The 20,497-nt window shown below is 42.8% G+C and overlaps 1 protein-coding gene across 1 annotated transcript in view; it reads right to left on the bottom strand.

Annotated features, from left to right (window-relative positions):
- Window positions 1-20,092, bottom strand: part of anks1ab (ankyrin repeat and sterile alpha motif domain containing 1Ab) — a 62,406-nt gene extending 42,314 nt beyond the window's left edge. Inside the window, exons 1-2 of the mRNA XM_080773239.1 lie at window positions 19,688-20,092; window positions 1,811-1,883 (exon numbers count right to left, since the gene is read on the bottom strand). Coding sequence (XP_080629365.1) covers window positions 1,811-1,883; window positions 19,688-19,972 — 358 coding nt within the window. The 5' untranslated portion in view covers window positions 19,973-20,092. The remainder of the gene's footprint in view (window positions 1-1,810; window positions 1,884-19,687) is intronic.
- Window positions 20,093-20,497: the final 405 nt, after the last annotated feature.

The following is a 20,497-nucleotide window of genomic DNA, read 5'->3' as shown; positions in this document are numbered from 1 at the left end:
GATACAAAAATGTCTGTTTTTCGTGGGGAAATGTAGTAAGTAAGTAAGTAACCTGATCCGCTACCTGAAAATTAATTGGCAACACTTCTTGGCTCCGAGCCGTCGGAAAATGAGCTCTGTTGTAAAGAGTGCAACGAACGGAGGCTGCAGTCGAGGAAAGAAGGATGGAAGGGAAGTAAGGAAGGGAAAATACAGATAAACGATAAGGGCTATCCTGATTAAATGTCATAATAAATTGATGAAGGAGGTATGAAGAGTGACAATTTGGCTTCCCATCTTTGCATAACTCTCTATCCCTCTGCCCTCCTCTCCCTCCCTACTGTGTCTCTAAAGGGGCACCTGTTTCTTCACTTCTGTTACATTATGTGTAATGAAAAATCACCCTTTACCAAGAAGCAACTCCACCCCCCTTCACAATTCACAACCTCCAACTTTGCTTGTGTACAAAAGCTACGGCATGAGTGACTCAGCTGAATCTGGGATGGTTTCAGTATGCAGTTGTTCAAACAAAGCCTATGAATAGCACACACATTTAGATATATATAAACACGTTTCCTGTTATGTAACACCCAATCCCAGGTCGTAACTGGACCACAATTAATTTAGGAATGCTTCTTTGTGCACTGTACTGTACGTCAAGTTGAAAAAAGATAATGAACTGCAGTAACGGCCAGAAAGAGCCGTCTTCCTGTAGAAAATGTGGTCCATATAGAATATTACAAAACGACTTATTTTAGGCTTAAAGATTCTCCTTTAGTGTTTCCTTCATTAACATTTATTTTGCTGTTCATCTGGTCTGTTCACATTATAAAAAGAGCAAAAAACATTTTGTGCACTCATTATTTAACTGACCTACTCTGTAAGGGGTCGACTCACTCGGTCAGAACTGTGCAATTGGAGGCATCCAAGGCTTCATTTTTAGGCTTGAAATCTTATTCCAGCGTTTGGGTATTTTATCTCTTTTCCAGGCTCTGACTTTGCATATTGTGCACGGTCAAGGCATTTCCCTCGTACTGGGATATAACTTTCAACTTGAGTGGAGCTCCACCTTGCTCTGCTCAGCCCATCTTAAGTGCATGGACCATACATAACAAATGAAAGATGTCATCTCAGTAGATGAGATTTTTAAAAGGCAGTCAGTCCATAGTGGACCCTAGTAAAGGTCTGTTATACAATACTGTGTGATGAAATTACCTTATGGCAAGGTGTCTAATGTGAGCAGTGGGGGTGCCTTACATTGGATCAAACTAGCGGTGTAATCTAAACAAAATGAGCATGATGCCAGCTGGCTTCTCCCTCTGTGCAGCCCGAAGGACATCCAATGCATGTGTGTGTGTGTGTGTGTGTGTGTGTGTGTGTGTGTGTGTGTGTGTGTGTGTGTGTGTGTGTGTGTGTGTGTGTGCGCGCGTGCGTGCGTGCGTGCGTGCGTGCGTGCGTGGTTGAGTGGGTGGCTGGGCGAGGGAGGGTACCGGGGTTGAATCATAATGAGGAAAAGTTGACCTTTGGTCAAACAACTAAAGAGAATTCTTGGTGGAAAAAATAACAGCAATTTAAAAAAGAAAAACAGAACGCCTCTTTATCTCTTATGGAGATATGCGAGGTAAATTAAATTCATGTCTATGAGGGAGGCTGGCTGCACTGTTCACAAATTATACAATCACAGTGAGGGTGTGGTGGTGGGGGGGTTAGTATGGTCAATATTAACCAATAACCACCCTCTGATATGTAAAAAAAAATAAGTACCTGAGTTGCACTATTCTTGGGGATAAATAAATGTTATGACCGTATGATGGTAAACTATTAGGCCTACCTGTACTTGGTGTCACTTGGTGACTGTTGGACGTCTCGATGCCAGCCCCGATCAGATTCATGATTTTCTCAATCTGTCAAAGAGGACAAGCATGAAACATTAGGTTACATGTTAATGATCAAGTTCATGAAGAAGGTAGTGCACGCACACCCGTGGGCTCCTAGGTGTAAGACAAACAGGAATATCAAAAGGAAGAAAAGAGTCTGCACACTGGTAATGCTGGAAAAGCTCCTCTGAAGTTGTATCACTCATCAACATTTCGATCTTCATCAGGACATACAGTACGTGTAATGTGTATGTAAAGAAATATTGTGTATATGAGCAATAACACTTCAGATGAGAATTTTCAGCATTACTAGTGTGCGGACTCTATAATGATCAAGTTCAACCATTACATACAAATAACAATTTTCCCCCGTCTCCTTGATATCCCAGAGCCAGAAAGCTGTCATTCTAAGAACCTTAACGCTGAGAAGCCTTGTTATAGGGCAGGCAGTGCCCTGCTTTACAGTGATGAAGTACAACAAACAGTCCAACGTGATCCGCAGTTCAATGGCGACCCATCCACCCCACGGCTCAGTGAAAGAACAGAGTCATAAGGTGAATTACAATCTTGCAGCTTTCTCCCACGATTTTCTAACAATTTTTTTACCCAGTGTCAATTATCTAATATAATCCTGGGCTCTACTCTGGGGAGAGCAACGGACTGACCTCATGCTTCCTTCAATGCATGAGGAGTCCAGCCGCTTCTTTTCACCTGACCGGGGGGAGTTTCCCCTGTTGGAAGTAGCGCATGGAAGGAACACGTTATTCCAACCAGTTCCTTTCTCCTTCCCTGGCCAGGTGGAGGCAGTTTAGATCTAGTTCCTAGACCAGGATTACTGCATGTTTTTTGTGAGGGGACAGGAGGAGAACATGCAAACTCCACACAGAAAGGCCCTTTCGCCAACCCCACCTCGGGTATGGGCACTGATGACGCGGAGGAGAGAACACGCCCCCAGCACCCACAGTGTCCCCAGCGGGACCTTCTAGCTGTGAGGCAACAGCACGACCGACTGTGCCACCATGCCCCCTGATTGCCTTTTCAAAGAGTGAACAGGATAAAGAAACAGTCAGGTGAGGTGACTGCATTCTTATGCTAGCACAAAGCTGCACACTGTAGATTACAGAACAAAACTAACTATTTAAAGGCCTGGAGTGAGAACTGTGCGATCTGTCTCTCCAGGAGATTTTCCCCTTCTCATTAACATCCTGACATTTTTTAGCAAAAATAGAGCTCATTACCTTTTTGCCGTAAGGAAAAACTAAGACGATGAAATGGAAATTTCACAAGAAATTATATTATTTCTAACCTTCAACTTTTCCATTTTTGAGTTCCAACTTTAATTAATGGACACATTAAGGCATGGCAATATGACCACATATGCAAATCCAGGCAGACAAAGGGAAATCGACAACTCACACTATATTCTGTATTCATTATTCTGTTTATTTGCATTTCAAATAAACATTACATAGGCCTATATGCAGTATGGTTAAAATAATGTGGGTCCATAATTAATCGATTTCTTACAGATTTAAATTCTAAGCACATACTTTCCAAATCAAGGGAGGGGGCTAAATTTAGAAACGTTACAGATACAGAATCCTATTCTAAATCAGTGATGAAATCTGCATATGGTGAAAGCGGTAAAAGCATGAAAAACGGAATCTGCTTTCAGTAGAAACACCAGAGACATCGCCAGGGTTATTTGATGTAATATTTAGTGTTTGAAAAAGCCCTATATGCACTTTGCTAGTGGCATCAACACTGTGGAAAAGCCTTGATTCATTTGGAAGTCAGGCACGTGGGACGCATGGCATATGCCTCCAGCGATACAGACCTCACATATTCCACTTTGAATTAACCCAGTTGCATTCTATATCACACACTTACCCAGGACAGCATTACATCCGAGTATAAGTGCACCTTTCATACACCTCACAGTCACACCCCAAATGCTTCTTTTCAGCCTCTGTACAATGAATACGCCGAAATGCGTCAGCAGCATGCAGCTATAAACACACGTGCTCGTTAAATTACGCTCGCCAGATGTTTTGGGATCGGGGTATTGGCGCTGAACATGTTTCGCAACTTTAAAAGGAGGCAGTTTAGGTTACTTCACTAACAACACATGAGCTAATTTGTGTTATGGCTTTTTAAAATATAAATGTACAGTGTATACCTCACACTCGACCTGTTCTGAGTCTGGACAAACAACTAGCAGCCTGCAGTATAACCAAATAGGCCTCTGGTTTTCACTACACATTACATTCATAAAAGTGAATGGGCAATGTAGATTGTAGATGATATAACGAATAGACTAATATATTTCTATGGCAGTTGAAAATAAACATGCAGGTCTAACGTTTTTTTTCTTTTTCAGATTGTGAGACTAGACTTGATACCTCAACCAGAATGTTATTTTTTTATGCAAATGTTAAAAATGTTCATGACATGATGGATGGAACGATATACAGTACACAGAACCAACAATAGCTTATGCAAATTTTGCTACACATGTAATAAAACAAAACCTTCAATTGTCTGGACTGGAAGTCATTAGCATGGCATGAATGGTAAATGTCAAGTGAGACATATCCCAGTGGAAATATGTTTGACAGACACACAGAGTGGCTTATTTATCAGTGAATAGTGAGAAGGGGCAGGATGGAAGCAATCAAAGATGAAAATGTAATCACATGGCGATGGGATTGATGGCACAGTTTGGAAGTGATCTGAGTGGAGTGTACAATTTCATCAAGTGATCCCATCTCTAAGTGACAGAACTGCATTGCAAAGTGATATTTATTAATCGTGTTATCCAGCAAAGCCTATATCTCATGTCATGGTGCTCAGCACTATGTCAATCAGTGTAAGTAAGTTAAATCAAGTAAGTAAGTAATTCCTGGGGTGGCAGGAACCCATAAAGACATGAATGGTTTATAGACTCAACCAGTTGAACCCTAGCATCCGTATTCTGGAGGGAAAATTCTCTGAAAAAAGCATGACACAATACTGTACACACACACACACACACACACACACACACACACACACACACACACACACACACACACACACACACACACACACATACACACATACACACATACACACATACAGGAGTCCGATGGCCCAATAATTTGGGCATGTACTTTAATAGTGAAACGAAGAAGATAATTCATGGGCATCTTATCTCAGACAGGTAGACCTTGCTGCGAGCCTGCGATATCATGTCAGGCATCATTAAAATCTGTCTCATGAGTCATGACCTGTATTATTACATAACATGACACTCCCCATCTGTCCCATCTATCCACTGTACTGTTCAATAAAGTGTGAAATGCCTTGAAAGGAAACCTGTTTAAGATGACAATTAGATTAGATGGCAATGTTGTACTTGTCATACTAAACGGGGTGTTGCTCCCTTGACTGGCTGTGATCTCTCTTTCAGAATGCTGATGTGTAGCCTATTTCATACACAAATGCTTAATATACCTGATCCAACAATTCCCCCAGCAGGCAGTTCCCTCCCTGCCAGCTGCCTTACCACACTGTTCCATCAGAATATCAAACAGTAAAAGATGAAGGCTTTGATAATATGAATTAATTTGTAATACTTGTAACTCCTTATTTCACAGTGAACTTACTGGCCCATATCAATTACGTTTATCATAAGTGCACAATAAAACACTCTCCAGGAATGATTAAAACAATCCATAATCCATAAATGCCAAGTAATGCATTACCTTTGTACTTACTGTTGTGTGTTGGGATGGCTGCTACAAAGACAGTGTGAGGTGTGAGCTCCCCCCGACCCCCCTCCTCCAACTGTATAATACCTATACTGAAAAACGTGTCATAATTGAGTAGGTCCTATGAACTCTAGATTTTTGTATAATGGGATGAATCTAGAGTTGCAATACCCTCCATTGACAGACCATTGATCGAAAATCGAATTTCCGCTTGTATTAAACGATGTTAAACTCACCAACATTGCAGCTGTAGGGCAAGCTTGAATTATCTGCATAACGTTAAGAAATTGCTAAGAAATTCCATGCCGTGATATTTTGTGTTGGAGTTGGAAGCATAACTCATAAGAAAGCTCATAACATGTCTACAGTGGATGTTTATGAAACAAACACTTTGTTGATTAAAAGAGGATAATTCAAGCTTGTCGTCCGTCCGTCCTACTTGGCCCGAATACAGCCAGTTTGTTTTATAGTTGTGTTTGTAACTTTGTATTGATATATTCTATAATGTAAACTTGGGGCTTCGACAGTCTGCAGTGTTCATACTGATGATTATGGTTTTGTACAGGCATTGATATTAGAGATGCTCCGATAATCGGCCACAGATCGGTTCTGGACGATATTCACTCTGATCGGCAATTTACCGTTCCTGGAAAACCAATCTCTCACACCAGTTAAGTGGTATAAATGTAAATCAGATGTATAATATCATTTTTCATCTTTGTGACAGGCCTAAACATTCTGCTCTTCCTCCCCACACACAGCCAGGAACAGTTTTAATGTGGGTTTTGAAATATAATAATTTTGGAAATATTCAAATTTGCCAAGATCGGTATCGGCTGATCATGAGTAAAACAATCGGTCCCAAAAAACCTGATTTGAGCATCCCTAATTGATATTTAAATTGAATTTATATATTTTATTGATCGGTCATTGAATATTTGCAGTGAAGCTGTAGTGTATAGTCTACTCTTAAATATGAGTTATGAGTGATCTGGCTCTGCATTTCCTCAACAAAATGAAGAAAATTGTTGCAAAAAACAAAAACAAAAATCTATTACGCCTAAACATTTTGCCAAACATCACACACACTCCTATCCTCCTGGTGGAGACTTGTGCCCAGAAGGGCACTTTTTCTAGTTAAGAGTAGATTCCTTAATTGCCTCAGCTGCGGGAGAACTTCACTCAAATTGGTAGTCAAACCGTTCCAAAGAATTTACCAGGCAGGAAATCTGTGATTTTCTCGAAAAAATGCTACTACAAGCTCAGCATAGCATAGGTCATCATATGTTATTTATTGTCTTCACAAAATATGCCTAGAATTGCAAACAGCTGAGTAGCCTAGCCCTAGACCATGTAACATTTGTGCAACAAGAGAAGATAATGGCAGACAGTTTGTATTGTGACGGCAACGAACGAAGCAACGCATCTGTGAGCAGCAGTGTGAGTTGAATTGTTGAATTGTGAGTTAAGATTTAGACGAGAGTCTAAATCTTAGGCGATAAATAGCCTATATCATAATGTATTTATCGATCGATAAATACATATACGAGAGTCTAAATCTTATTAGGCTGAATGTGAGTCGGTGACTGTGTTCCAATAGACCGATGCAATGCAATGTTGTAGGAAAGAAAACTTTAGCCAGCGGCATTAGCCCAGGAACAACATGACTGTATGACTGTGCGTCATGTGAACCCATATGGCTTTGTTTAGGCTAAGCCAGCATTAATAGCAATTTACTCACCGAGTGCTGCCAAGGAGCATGCCATGAAAGAGCGCACTTTTGTTGGTTACACACAGCATGGTAATTGGTAAATAATATGAAGTTTTGCCCCAAAGTCTTGTGTTCATGTCCATGGTGTTTGTTTGTTTTGTTTTACGCACGTGGAGAACGCACGGTAGACGACAGCGCCGCGGCCGGCCCCGGCGCGCATTTGAAAACAAGAGTTTTTATTATTATTATTATTTTACAATTTCATTTGGATATTTGAATGCGATAGCGAGGCATACCGTACATGTTATATTTTGAAATTGTACTGTAAAATAGAAGTATAGGCAGCCAAGTAGCCAAGCCAGGTATATTATAGCCTAGAAAACTATTAATTGGAAAAAATCAACTGCTGCGGAACGGGCACTATCTGCAATGTTGATTTTTCGGGGACAGGACAACCCAGGAGGCCATGCCTTGCGGGGGCTCTACCGAGTCCACCTCCACCAGCAATTGCGTAGTTTGCGTAGTGCAATTAACCGCCCGGGTTCCCATGCACAGAAGGTGCACATTCTGCTGGCCTTTTTTCACCTGCAAGCCTGCGTGCATCCTGGTCCATCCCATACATTTTGAGGTGGGTTGCCAATCTGAAAAGATTCAGATCAGATTTTTTACAAAAACTCAGCTTATCAAAGTAATCAGGATCGATAAGATTATCAAATCTTAGCAATTAACAATTAATGCATTAATCGATAATTCACATCCCTGTGCAGTATTGTTCATGTGCCTATACGCAAATTGTGCCAAAATAATTGCAGGATGAGTCATGTTGACTGAATATTATAAATTCATCTGCAAGCTAAATTACTTCCTCAGCGTCAATAAACAAAACACAGATGGACTATTCATTCTATATTATGCTATGCTTGGTGTCCTAATTCTGGCAAATGGTGCTCGTGTTTGCACAACTGTTTCTTGGATGTGAAGTGTTCTGAAATTACATAACCCACCATCTGGCAGAGATTGCTTTCCGTCCTAAAATAACTGCTATGGCAAAAATTACATAAAACATAAAAAGGTTGAGAAGCTTTGAGAAGCAGTTGTTAGTTATTTTGTATTAACATACCCTGTCATTACAGATTGTTTAAAATAATGTTTTATTCACAAACAAAATGTTATTTATGTCTAAATAGAGCACCGAAGTCTGAAGTCAATATCGGTAGAGGGCGCAAATCCACGGGTTCGTGTACTTTTTATTTGCATTGTAATCCCCATAGGGGGATTTTAGATCGCCTTATATAGTAAACATGTCATCCCGGCCGTTTCACTCATATTATGGATATGAAGAATCAACTGACTGAGAGAAAACGCTATTGTTACTGCTACTGAATTAGTTACATTTTCGCTAGAGACAGACTGTATCATATGAGTGACTGACTGTCACAAACGATACAGAGACACCTCCCTGACAATAACGCTGAGACAGCTTGTTTATTTTTGGACCACAATGCTTATATGAAACGATTTTAAGATGACCTCATGTTATTCTCCATAGATAAATTACTTCTGTGAACCAGGCAGAACCAGGGGATGAGCGAGTGACGTCAGGACTTCGGCACTCTATGGTGTGTAGATTCTACTGTGGCTTCAATGGGGGGGCCACACGCCACAGTGTATGGAGGAGGTATAGAGTCGTTGTCTGGGTGTTAAGGGATCAGTGTACTGGTTTGGCATGGGAGCATAATGTCAATGGTAAAGGTCTATTCATAGTCTGGATTTTCGATGATGCGGTGACCACCGCTCCGGTGGTGAGCTGACCACCGGAGCTGAAATAACATTGAGCGGTGGTGAGTAAAAACAGAGAGAAGGGCTGGAGCGGTGGCGGTGGTTTGCTCTTCACCGCGGCTCGTGACGTCATGTTGTAGTTCGGTCACGTGGTCACCTAACCACCATAAATCCATACTATGTATGAGACTTATGCCTTGCTACTCATTCAGGTGTATTCACTCTCCCTGCTTAACCTTCCTGTGATGAACAGACTTGTATCTCCAGAAAAATAAATGTCAGGATATGAGAATCTAATATAAGCTTATACTATACAGGTATATAGCGGCACTAGCCGCTCCTATGCAGCTCCTAGGCATAGCTTTTTGTGTATGTGTGTCTGTCCGTATAGCACGAAATGTTCTCGGCTGATTGGCTGAGCACGGAATGTGATGTATGTATGATGATAAGAGCGACACTCACTTAGTTCACATGAGTGTGATATTATATTTTTTACAGACTGACCCTGTAACTCTCAGTGTACAGTGGAAGGAGGCAGGGGGAAAACACTAATTTTCAGTTGAAATGAGCTATAGGCCTAGGCCCTAGCTCATTTCAATTGAAAATTCGTTTTTTCATTCCCCCCCTGACGCACCCCCCCAAATGGAAATATAAATTGCATAAGCTATATAGAGACATATATTTCCAATTCATCCACATATATTCACATATCTGGCATATATATGCAGCATAGGCCATATTCTGTATACTTGCCATATATTGGCATAATATGTTAATATATTTAAAATAAAACCATGTCGCGCACCCCCTAGAAGGCGCTCACGCACCACAAGGGGTGCACGCACCACAGTTTGGGAACCACTGAGCTAGGACAAGGAAAACAAGACAGGGTCAGTCTATGGCATCACCGTCAACTATGACGTATGACTGTATAGGCCAAGATTTTGGCCTAAATCTGATCTGACACCTGTTCACTTCCATTATCAACCTATCTAGATATTCACGGAATCTCTGTCAGACAGGCCAGATCTTCCGGACAGCTCACCTCTAGAGCCACGTTGTAAAAAATGGAAGAAGAAAACATAAATCTTGAGAGGTTTTCACACTATATAGCTTCTTAAGTTCTCCCTCTTCTCCTTCTTCATGACAAGATCATCACAGTCCCTGTCTGCCTGGGAGAGTGTATATGGGGTCATGAGCATCAAATAGCGGAGCTCTGAATCGGATGTGGCATATAACCTTCGTCTTCCACCTGATGACGAGAATCGTCAGAGGAAAATGTGGCAGGTAGATGGAAGCTTTTTTTAAATTTATTTCATTACCGCTCGTATTCATGTATACATCTGTCAAACCAAATCTTAGGATGTGCTCACTCTACCATAGCCCGCCATATGAATTATAAACCAGTGCATACGTGCATGCATACGTGACGTCTCTTACAATTGAAATCACCCAAGCAAAGAAATAAAGCCTGGGTTTATACGTGATGTTTTCACCAGAAGTTGCTGATCTGAAGCTCACAATGTATCACAGCTCGACGCATTGTGACCTTGTAGATGGGCTATTTTCAGTGCGCAACACACCGCACAACCAAGTATAAATCAGTCACGAGGCTTTGGAAATGTGGCCACTGTAGCCTAAGCTATTAAAGAGATATTTGATACAGACTTTACTTATTGATGTTCAATAGTCTATATATGGCGCATGCATGAGTTTTTGTGTCACTGTGCATTTTTAACCAGGTCTTGTCATGAAGTACAAGAGCTTTAAGCTAACCTGATGATGCATAAGTTATCATTTACATATAATATTGAATATTCTTAGATCTCTTATGAATCCGTTCCACGTGGGAATTTCCACCACAGGTCCCTGGTGACTGTTGTTATGTAAAACACTGCCGACCACAAGCAAGGAAATGCATGAACATTCAACCCACACACACACACACACACACACACACACACACACACACACACAATATATTACATGGGCTTTAAAAGCTTGCATCCATAATAATGCCTACAGTACCACTGGGTAATGCACACATACAGCTATTCAATCATGTGCAAGATGTGTTTGTGATAGTTAGTTTAGATAGTTATCGAACAGATTAACTGAAGACATATTGCTTTTAATCATCATCATACATATACGTCCTCCGCACAGTGAGAGTATTCTTGTGCAGTAATACAATGATCACTACAATGTCACGGTACTTTTACCTTATACTGGAGTGTTTCCATTTCCTGATATTTTATAATTCTACTCTACTACACCACAGAGACTAACTAGAAATGCACTCTGAGGTGCCAACTTGCGCCTTGCACACAAGTAGCACACGCAGAGCGCGCAAGTACTGCTACTAACTAATGTCTATTTACAACTGCTGTTCTAAATCCTTTAGGACTAAGGTACGTTTCAAGGTCCTTAAACCAACCTTGAAACGTACCTTAGTTGCGTCACCATCAACAGCCAATAAGGGACCACCATTCTTACCCTGACATACTGTACATAGATAAATACCCATAGCCTATCACCAAACATACCTTAGTTAGTACGTCATCACCATCAACAGCCAATTAGGGACCACCGAGGACAGGCCTACATACGCAGCAAAAATCCACACATCCACCCATGGAAGACTGTTCGTTACATCACATGGTAATGTAATTCTAGCAAAATTACAAAAATAGACAACTTCTTGTACCTATGAAACATTCAGTGGAGCTTTTCAAGCTCTGCTGCACCCACTGAAGTGTGGAGATTAAAACAAACTTCTCTGTGGCTCACAGATTGCCAAAGTTATGCCTGAAATAACCCAGAACCACAGGGAATCAATGTAAGGGTCAATTTGGGGTGGCAGTGGCTCATGGGGTAGAGTGGCCGGTAGAGCGGCCGGAAGGGAATCGCAAGGTTCCCATTTTTATCCCGGGCTCACCCAGAGTTGGTGTCGAAGTGTCGTTGAGCAAGACACTGAACCCCTAATTGCTCCCGATGTGTAGCCTTGCATGGTTTCCTCCATCATCGGACCATCTGTGTATGAATGTGCGTGTGAATGGGTGAATGCACTCTGTCAAATTGCCTTTGAGTAAGATGCTAAACAGCCTGCCCTGTCACTCACTGAATGTTATTCAAAGCTCATAGTTGTTGGTGCCCCCAATCTTTGTGTGTGTGTGTGTGTACAAGAGAGGCAGAGGTTAATGAATCTGACCTTCTGTGCCCGGCAGTGTTTACATTGTGGCTGAGCTCCCGTGTCTGGTCCATATAGCGTTATTTAGGAGTTCTCCTTAATGCTACGTATGTACCAGAGCTACGGCCTGGAGGCAGTCCACTTTTTTTTATTTATATTTTTTTTATCCCACGATTTTGTAACCCATTTTTCACCCCTGTGTCAATCATCTAATGTGATCCTGGGCTCTACACAACCTCCACCAACCTAGTCCCCATATATGGGGGACAAGGGGAGAGCAACGGACTTGAACTCGTGCTTCCTTCATGCCTGAGTGTCCAAGTTGCTCCTTTACACCTGACAGGGGGGAGTTTCCCTGGTTGGACGTAGCGTGTGGAAGGAACACGTTATTCCAACCAGTTCCTTTCCCCTCCATCAGGCGCCCCGGCTGGCCAGGGGGAGGCAGTTTAGTGACCAGGCAGTCCACTTCTACACACGCACTCACTCACTCACTCACTACTGGGGGAGGGTCAGCTGCAAAACAGGATGCCCTTGAGAACAGGACACCCCACCCAATGTCTGAGTAAACAATACTTACTGTCAGAGGGCATGGGGGACAGAGGGGAACAGGGGACAGCAGACAGGGCAGAGGGTGGAGCAAGACTGTAGTGGGAGGAATTTATAGAATGCCGAATGTGCCTACAGTATATATCGTTTGTACAAAATAGTAGAGCATTAGGAATGTCCTGTGGTCACCTGGTCATAAACCCTTAACAGCTGATTTACAAGGATTACTCTACACCAGGGGTGCCCACACTTTTTTTACTTGAGAGCTACTTTCAAAATGACCAGCTCAACATGATCTACCCACCAAAAACATAATATTCTTGCTGAAAATGGCTTTCTACCTGCACAGCCATTGTGATCTACTAGTAGATCGCAATCTACCTTTTGGGCACCCCTGCTCTACACTGCTATTTCCAACTTAACCTATCAGCGTTCTATTAAATTGTAGCAGGCCTGTGTAGAAGAAGTGATACAATAGTTTTGCCCTCTTGGGGTATTGGGCTGTTTGGTCCTACTGTGATGATTTCCTTATAATAAGCATTGTCTATTTAACAAAAACAGGAATTTTAAAAAAAAATCCTCAAAAGGTAGCACATCCCAAATTCCAAATCAATGGAGGATGAAGTACTCAGAGCCTTCATCAGAGCAATCTTGATCTATTCCTTCTCCCCGAGAGGAAATATGTTTGTCCATAACAGACCTACAGTATAGGCTACATAATTGTCTTTGTCTATTGTCTATTCTACTCTCTCTTTCTGATTATCTTTTCACTTTCTTGTCTTGTCCTTGATGGAAGATATGAACAGACAATAAATACAGTACGAAGTGGCCGCACCGCACAGACACAAGCAAGTCGAAAATGAGCAACATGCCCTCACTATCCAGACAGCACAGTGTACTCTAATGGCATTATACTGCATAGACTGGACAGAGAGAAATACGTACAGTATGTGTCTTTGCCAAGATGAGCACAAAGCCAGCTTGCATTCATGTATCTTGGATGTAATGGTAAATTTTGACCCACTGTTTCCCAAACAGTGGGTCAGGAACCATTTGTGGGTCACGGCAAGCACTGTGTACTTGTAGATCTGCAATTTTCACTAGTTTGAGTCAAGTCTAATATCTCTTTGGGGTCTTGACCTGAAGCGTTTGGGAAATGGGAACCACTGCCCTAGGGCTCCATTTTCGTCTGATCTTTCTAAATACACTGTTTTGGGATTTAGCAGTGGGGAAGGGGTGTTCCCCCACTAAAGTTGGTATTTTGGTTACCTGTCTAAATCCCTAAAACACCTATCCGTTATATTATGCATAGGTGTGGTTTGGGCGTTACAATAATTAAACCAATCACCAGTCCACGTGCCATTGCCTTTAAGAGATCTGTTGCCTGTTATGCCCAGTTCTATATTGCTTCATAGCCTTACGGTCTATATCCCATGGAAGAGTGTTGCGTTGCTGCCTTGAAGTCTCACTTGTGCTGCAAACCCCGCGTGCCGTTCTTTTATTTTTCTCCACCCCACACAGAGCCTTTTCATTCAGTCACAACTCTCTCAAATCAGGCTCATTTTTAAAAACTACTACTACTATGTAAACTATGAAATCCGGGCTTTCATTTGGTATATAGATCGTGCGTGTAGGTATCTACAAAACGGTATCAAGCGAAAAGGAAAGGTCGGTCAATTGGAATTAAATCAATTGGATTGGAATTACGCACACCGCACAATGCCTGGCACAAGCCAAATAACGTCTTTGACTATATAATTATAAACACAATGGACACAAGGAAGTGGCAGGCACTCAATTCTGCTGATTATAGGAAAATGACAAAGAGATGCGTATAAGAGAATAAGGAGAGATGACGCAGCCTTACTCCAGTCCAAGGACATCTCCATGCAGGCGTGCAGCGTGTGCCGCTCTACCAAAGTCATTTGGCACGGCTTACGGGTATAAGTTACGGGTGGTTTTAAACTCCACTATCGTCTTCCCAAATGTGTGACCAAAATAGCAATTTAGGGGAAAGCGTGCCAACATGCCCATGACCACACGTCTAGGCGCAAATACCGGTGTCGGCAAAAAAGATAACGGGTGACCAAAATACCATTAAGCAAGTTCCTATATTCGTAATTTTCGGGCAGCAGCTGAATTGCGGGCCGCGTCTCGGGTAATGGCGGCGACAAAATTGGAGCCCATAGTGTTTTCACTGCTGTGCAAGAGTAAAAAATAAGCTTTTTAACAAATATCAAGTCAACAGCAGCATCACTATTGGGAACATACTGTACACTGACGTACAATTAAATATACATACAGTGCAGTATGTATTTACGAGTCAACAGCCCACAACATTTTACGTGACATCGCCTCAGGCACGCTCCTGGAAGAATGACAATCGAAGAGACATGTCATGGCTGCTCGTGCAGCACTATATCCTCCAATGAAGTGAATTAATAGAAGCTCAACAGATGAAGGTGTTGGCGTACAGTAGCAGGGTGGGGTGGGGGACTGCCATTAGTGTGGCAGCGATGGCAACGACAGACAGCCAGGCAGAATAAAAGCCAAGGACAGTGTGCGCCGTGAATACCAGGGTTCATGCTTCTTCTTTATTCAAATACATTCAGGGAAATATAAGACATAAATTGTCTTAAATTCACCGTACACCTGCTGTTGGTAATACATTTACTGATGACGTGTTTAAGGCTAATGGGAAAGTTCAGTTGTCATGAGGGGTGGCCTATTCTGCGCCTACCGCAGGCACGTAGCGTGGATTAAAAATGTGACTGGGCTAATTAGAATCTCGCGCAGGGGGGGAAACACCAGCGGATGGGTGGAGGCCATTTGAAAACAAAGGTGACCGCCAGGCCAGGTAGATTATTGTGGCCCAGCAATGTTTGGAATTCAGTCATGAGTGTAATCTGAAAATGTTAAGGGATGTTATGAGCAGTTGCAAAAGTTGTTTAGTAGAAAATGGTATGACGTAATGATGGGGCTGGGGTCAAAGTCTGCCAAGTCTTTGTGTCCTTTTTTATTATATTTTTTATTAACCTCTTGAACCCTAGCATTACTCGGGGAACCATTTCCCGAAAATAGCAGATCTACAAGCTCACATCGCATCGCGCTCAACAACAAAGCTCTTTACCAAAAATAGCTGATCTAGCTCACAACGCAGATTATTTATGCCATGAAATACAAGTTCAGTGAAAAATATTTGGAGGAAAGAAATGGAGGGATGGCAAGGCAAAGAGCAATTTATGCCAAAAGACGTTCATGTCGCAATCCATTAAAAACCAAAGTGAAACTAAATGGGGGTTATATCCTATAATACAAAGCTGCCTTTCCCCCTTAGTTAATAGGCTATTTATAGATTTAGTGGCCGTCAGCAACATACAGGAATCCAACCAGATAAAGTTAATGTTAATCACCCTGTGGGTCGTGACTGAGCACTACTTGTTCAACCATCACTAGTAGGCTACGTGACACGCATGCCATATTAGAACCAAGCACTTCTAGAATTAATTAATGTGCTAGAATCCAATCTGAGAACTCTGAAGCTGAACAAGCACGTATGCGCTGCTATAGCGGCACGGTAGGGAAAATATATAGAATATTTATTGCGAACTCAGTGAGCACTTACTATGAGACCTAGCAGATCATGTCTGTCTGTGCGTGCGTGTGTCCCCCCTTTGTGCCCATATATGGAGCTGAGTGATTTGTTTGTGATTGATGCAACACACTCCATATTTGGACGTATAGCTGCTTTGGGGACTCCTTATATGGTTATGGCTGAGTCATGGTGACATGAGACTTAAAAAAATAATAACTTAAAAATAAATCTTAAAAGAACCCAAATATGTACGAGCTGCGTTCGCTTCCCGCGTTTGCGCGTCTTACTGGTATTTTAAATGATTTGACTTTAAATGTTCTGTCATAACTGGATAGTGCACATTTTTGTGTACAACTCATAACATAACTTCTATGTACTGGTACTTCCACTCTAAAGTGAAAAAAAAAGCCTGATTTATATTTCATATTTTGACACTATAAATAGCCAATCTACCAGTAAGAAGCCTGAGGGCGAGAAGCGTTGCGTGCACACATCCGCCTTGTTGACGGAAGACTGCTGGGCGAGCGCTGGCACTTTGGCATCCGGGATCAGATCGACATGGAATGCATTCTGTACTGTACTGGAGCATGTCTTGAGTGTCCAGGGTTTGATGAGGTCAGATCAACATATGGAATGTCAGAACTGGTCAGCTCCATACAGCATATGGAGATCTAAAGGTGGTAGCGGGGACATTCTCTTGAGTGTACAGGGTTTGACGAGGGCCCAGGTATGGCCGGGCCTTACTTTTGGAGCCTGTTGAGAACTCTAGTTTTCGCCAGCTGCCGGGAGCAGCTGCACTAATGACTTTGGGGCAGGTCCGTCTAGAGTTTGAAATTTGAATGGACAGGTGTCATTCAGACAAAAGGTAGACATCAAAGGATGGGGAAGGCTCAACATATGGAATGTCAGAACAGGTTCTGACATATACTGTATCTATACTGTATATGGAGATCTAAGGCCCTTTTGATTTTCTTTTTGTTTAGTTTTTTTGTACAGTGTACACTGTACAGTATGTGGACCATGGTGACATTGATCAATTCTTGATAAAAAAGCTTCTAATATATTATTTATGCCCCAAAATCTATACATTTCACACTATTAAGGAAACCAGCCGGTTCCACGCGCTGCACAAGGTGCCCTTTTTTCACTTGAGCACCTGCCCCTCTAAATATCTGTGCACGCCACTGCCCGTGATCAAGGGAATTATATAATTGTAGGGCCTACAAAATAAAACCCTTAATGCAACGTTTCTTCAAGTATACTTCTTGGAATAGTTCGTTTGGTATATCCATCTTTTATTGCAACTCGTAGCGACTGGCGGGACAGGGGGACCAAAATAAAGTGATGCCGGAACCAACAACCAGGCTTTCCTCCGAGGTGTTTGTTCTACATAATTTGAGCCAGAATCGCTTTTTTTTTGTACCACCTTTTACCCCAATGCCCTACACACATTTGGAAAGCCTGGTGAGGCGAGGTTATATATTCAACTTTTGTATACTTAAATCTTTCATGAGTGTAGCACCTATTTTAGGCACTGGGGTTTAAATTATAATTGCTGAGGTCTTCAAAAGGCCTGAAAAAGCACTCAATTTTACTTTTAAAATTTGTGCAAGAACCCAGGAGATGGTCATGCGACTAAATGAGGCTTAAGGAAGGAGGGAGGCGGGAGAGAGCACAGGAGCAAGGGAGGTAGAGAGAAAGACAGTGGAGAGCGTGGGCTGCTAGCCCTTGGGAAGCAGGCTGAGTGGATGTAGGATGACAGCACAAGCCCAATTAGCGTTAGATGCCGAGGCTGGTACAGGGAGGTCGGAGGGAATGATCAAGCCATTCATGCATTCAGCGCTCGCCCCGGAGGCACTGCTGACAACAGCCTGGGTAGCAGTTACTGCGATGTACAAAAGATACTGCTGGACTCCTGTGGCCTCCTTCTCCTGGCTCTGCCTTCTCCCCTTCTCTACCTTCCTGCTTCACTAGATCACTAGTACAGGATAATTTGTATATCCCCGCCAGGAGGCCTAAAGGTGGGAGATTATGTTATCGCTCCTTTGAGTCTGTCTGTCTGTCTGACTGTCTGTCTCTGTGAACAGCTAATCTCAGGCACTGTTGGACCATCACACTCCCAGTAGACCAAAGAGGAACCAATTTCAAATTGGCCTCATGTTGGTGCTATAACATTACGTTTTGGCCTATATGGCTATGCCAAACACACTTGTTGCCTGGCTACTATCCTACCGATTTTGTCCAAAACTCACGCATACAGTATGTCAGCTATTCCCTTCCCTTCCTAAGCTATTATTGGCTTTCAAAATGTGCGGCAGGGGCCTGCTTTGCACAAAATGCTTCAAATTGTGAACGATTTCCATGAATGATTACTGATTGTCATGAAACTTTGCACACACACTGCCAGTAGACCTAGGAAGACCCTCCACCCCAAATATTTAAAATCTGTCTCATGGTGGCACTATAACAGCCCGGTTCACATTTTGGCCGATATCTCTTGAACCTTTTTCCCCTGGATTCCTTGGATCATGACGCAACTCCACATTGTGCCAGACTAGATTTTCGCGTTTTCTTCAAAACACACTTTTTGCTACTACACCTACACCTACTACTACCTTCTACACCTACTACTACACCTACACACTCTCTTCTTTTTCTCTGGGGTCTTGCCAAGGTGTATCAGTTAGATTTAGCTGATTCCAGGAATCTGTGTTCCAATGACTGCACTTTTCTATTGTTTTCTCACCACACTAGTTCTCAAACTAGTTTTTAATCAGTCTGTCAGTCAGTCTCTGTCTCTTATGAATCCTTATCTTGCTTTTGCAGTAATACTGTATAATCTCTACTATTTCTCTCTTGCCTTTACTTCCTCCTCTCTTTCCTAACTTAATGTGTATACATTTTGTCACACTAGCTTTCAGTCAACCTGTCTGAACATACATTCCTTTATCTCTGCCTCCGAAAGCCTACAACTACTGCTTCTCTCTCTCTCTCTCTCTCTCTCTCTCTCTCTCTCTCTCTCTCTCTCTCTCTCTCTCTCTCTCTCTCTCTCTCTCACACATGCATAAACTCATATCGCATGCACACACACACACACACACACACACACACACACACACACACACACACACACACACACACACACACACACACACACACACAGAGAGAGAGAGAGAAACAGACTCATACTAAACACGTTTGAAAAGCTGTAACCCCTACAAGGTCACTGCTGTCCATCCACTGTTCTTTCACTCTTACCTCATCCCACTCGGAGGCGAAGGAGTGCTCCATGGACGGCCGCTTCACAGAGCTGCTGCTTTCCACCGAGGTCCTGCAGTCGACCCCAGCTCTGTCCTCCCCTCCAGCCGGGGAGGCGAGCAAGTCGGAGTCCGACTTGGACAATGCCCGACCCCGTGTCAACTTCAGCTCCGATGGTCTGATTCTGGGTGCTAACGGAACAGCCTCAGATGAAACCCTGTCCCCTGGACTGTGGACCACCACGCGGGGTGGGTCGGTGGGATTCAGTGCTGGGCACTCTGCCATGTTTCCAGAGGGGACCCCCAGAGTCCTCTGCCACCCCCTCACCCCCCACGTTTCAGTATAGCTCCTGTTACTGGTCTCAGAGAGCGACCCGTCCAGCTGCCTTGTGCGCAAATTTTCCCGGTCAATTCTGTGGAAAACCAGTTAAAACGGAAGGAAAGGGTTGAATGTTAGACACGCACGAGAGGGATCTCCTGCTCTAGCCCTAAACCTATTGTATATGAATGAGAATCCACCTACATAAACGTCTAGTCTAAATTAATACAAAATGCATTGTAGTTCGGGGAGAGAAACAGCATGATGAGAGGCTTGGTGTGTGTGTGTGTGTGTGTGCGTGTGTGCGTGCGTGCGTGGGTGCGTGGGTGCGCGGCTGTGTGCATGTCATCTGGGTCCACCCACTAAGTTGTATCCTGTGGCCCTCCCCTTGGTGACTGAGTTAAATGAACTGACTGTGTGACTGACTGCCTTGGAGATTCCTCCCTCCCTCGCCCTTTTCCTGCTCATGGTTTCCTTTCCTGTTCCATTTTA

The sequence above is a fragment of the Protomyctophum bolini genome, assembly GCF_963924005.1.
Source record: "Protomyctophum bolini genome assembly, chromosome: 2".
Classification (NCBI taxonomy): domain Eukaryota; kingdom Metazoa; phylum Chordata; class Actinopteri; order Myctophiformes; family Myctophidae; genus Protomyctophum; species Protomyctophum bolini.
This window is presented reverse-complemented; position numbering and strand designations above follow the sequence as displayed.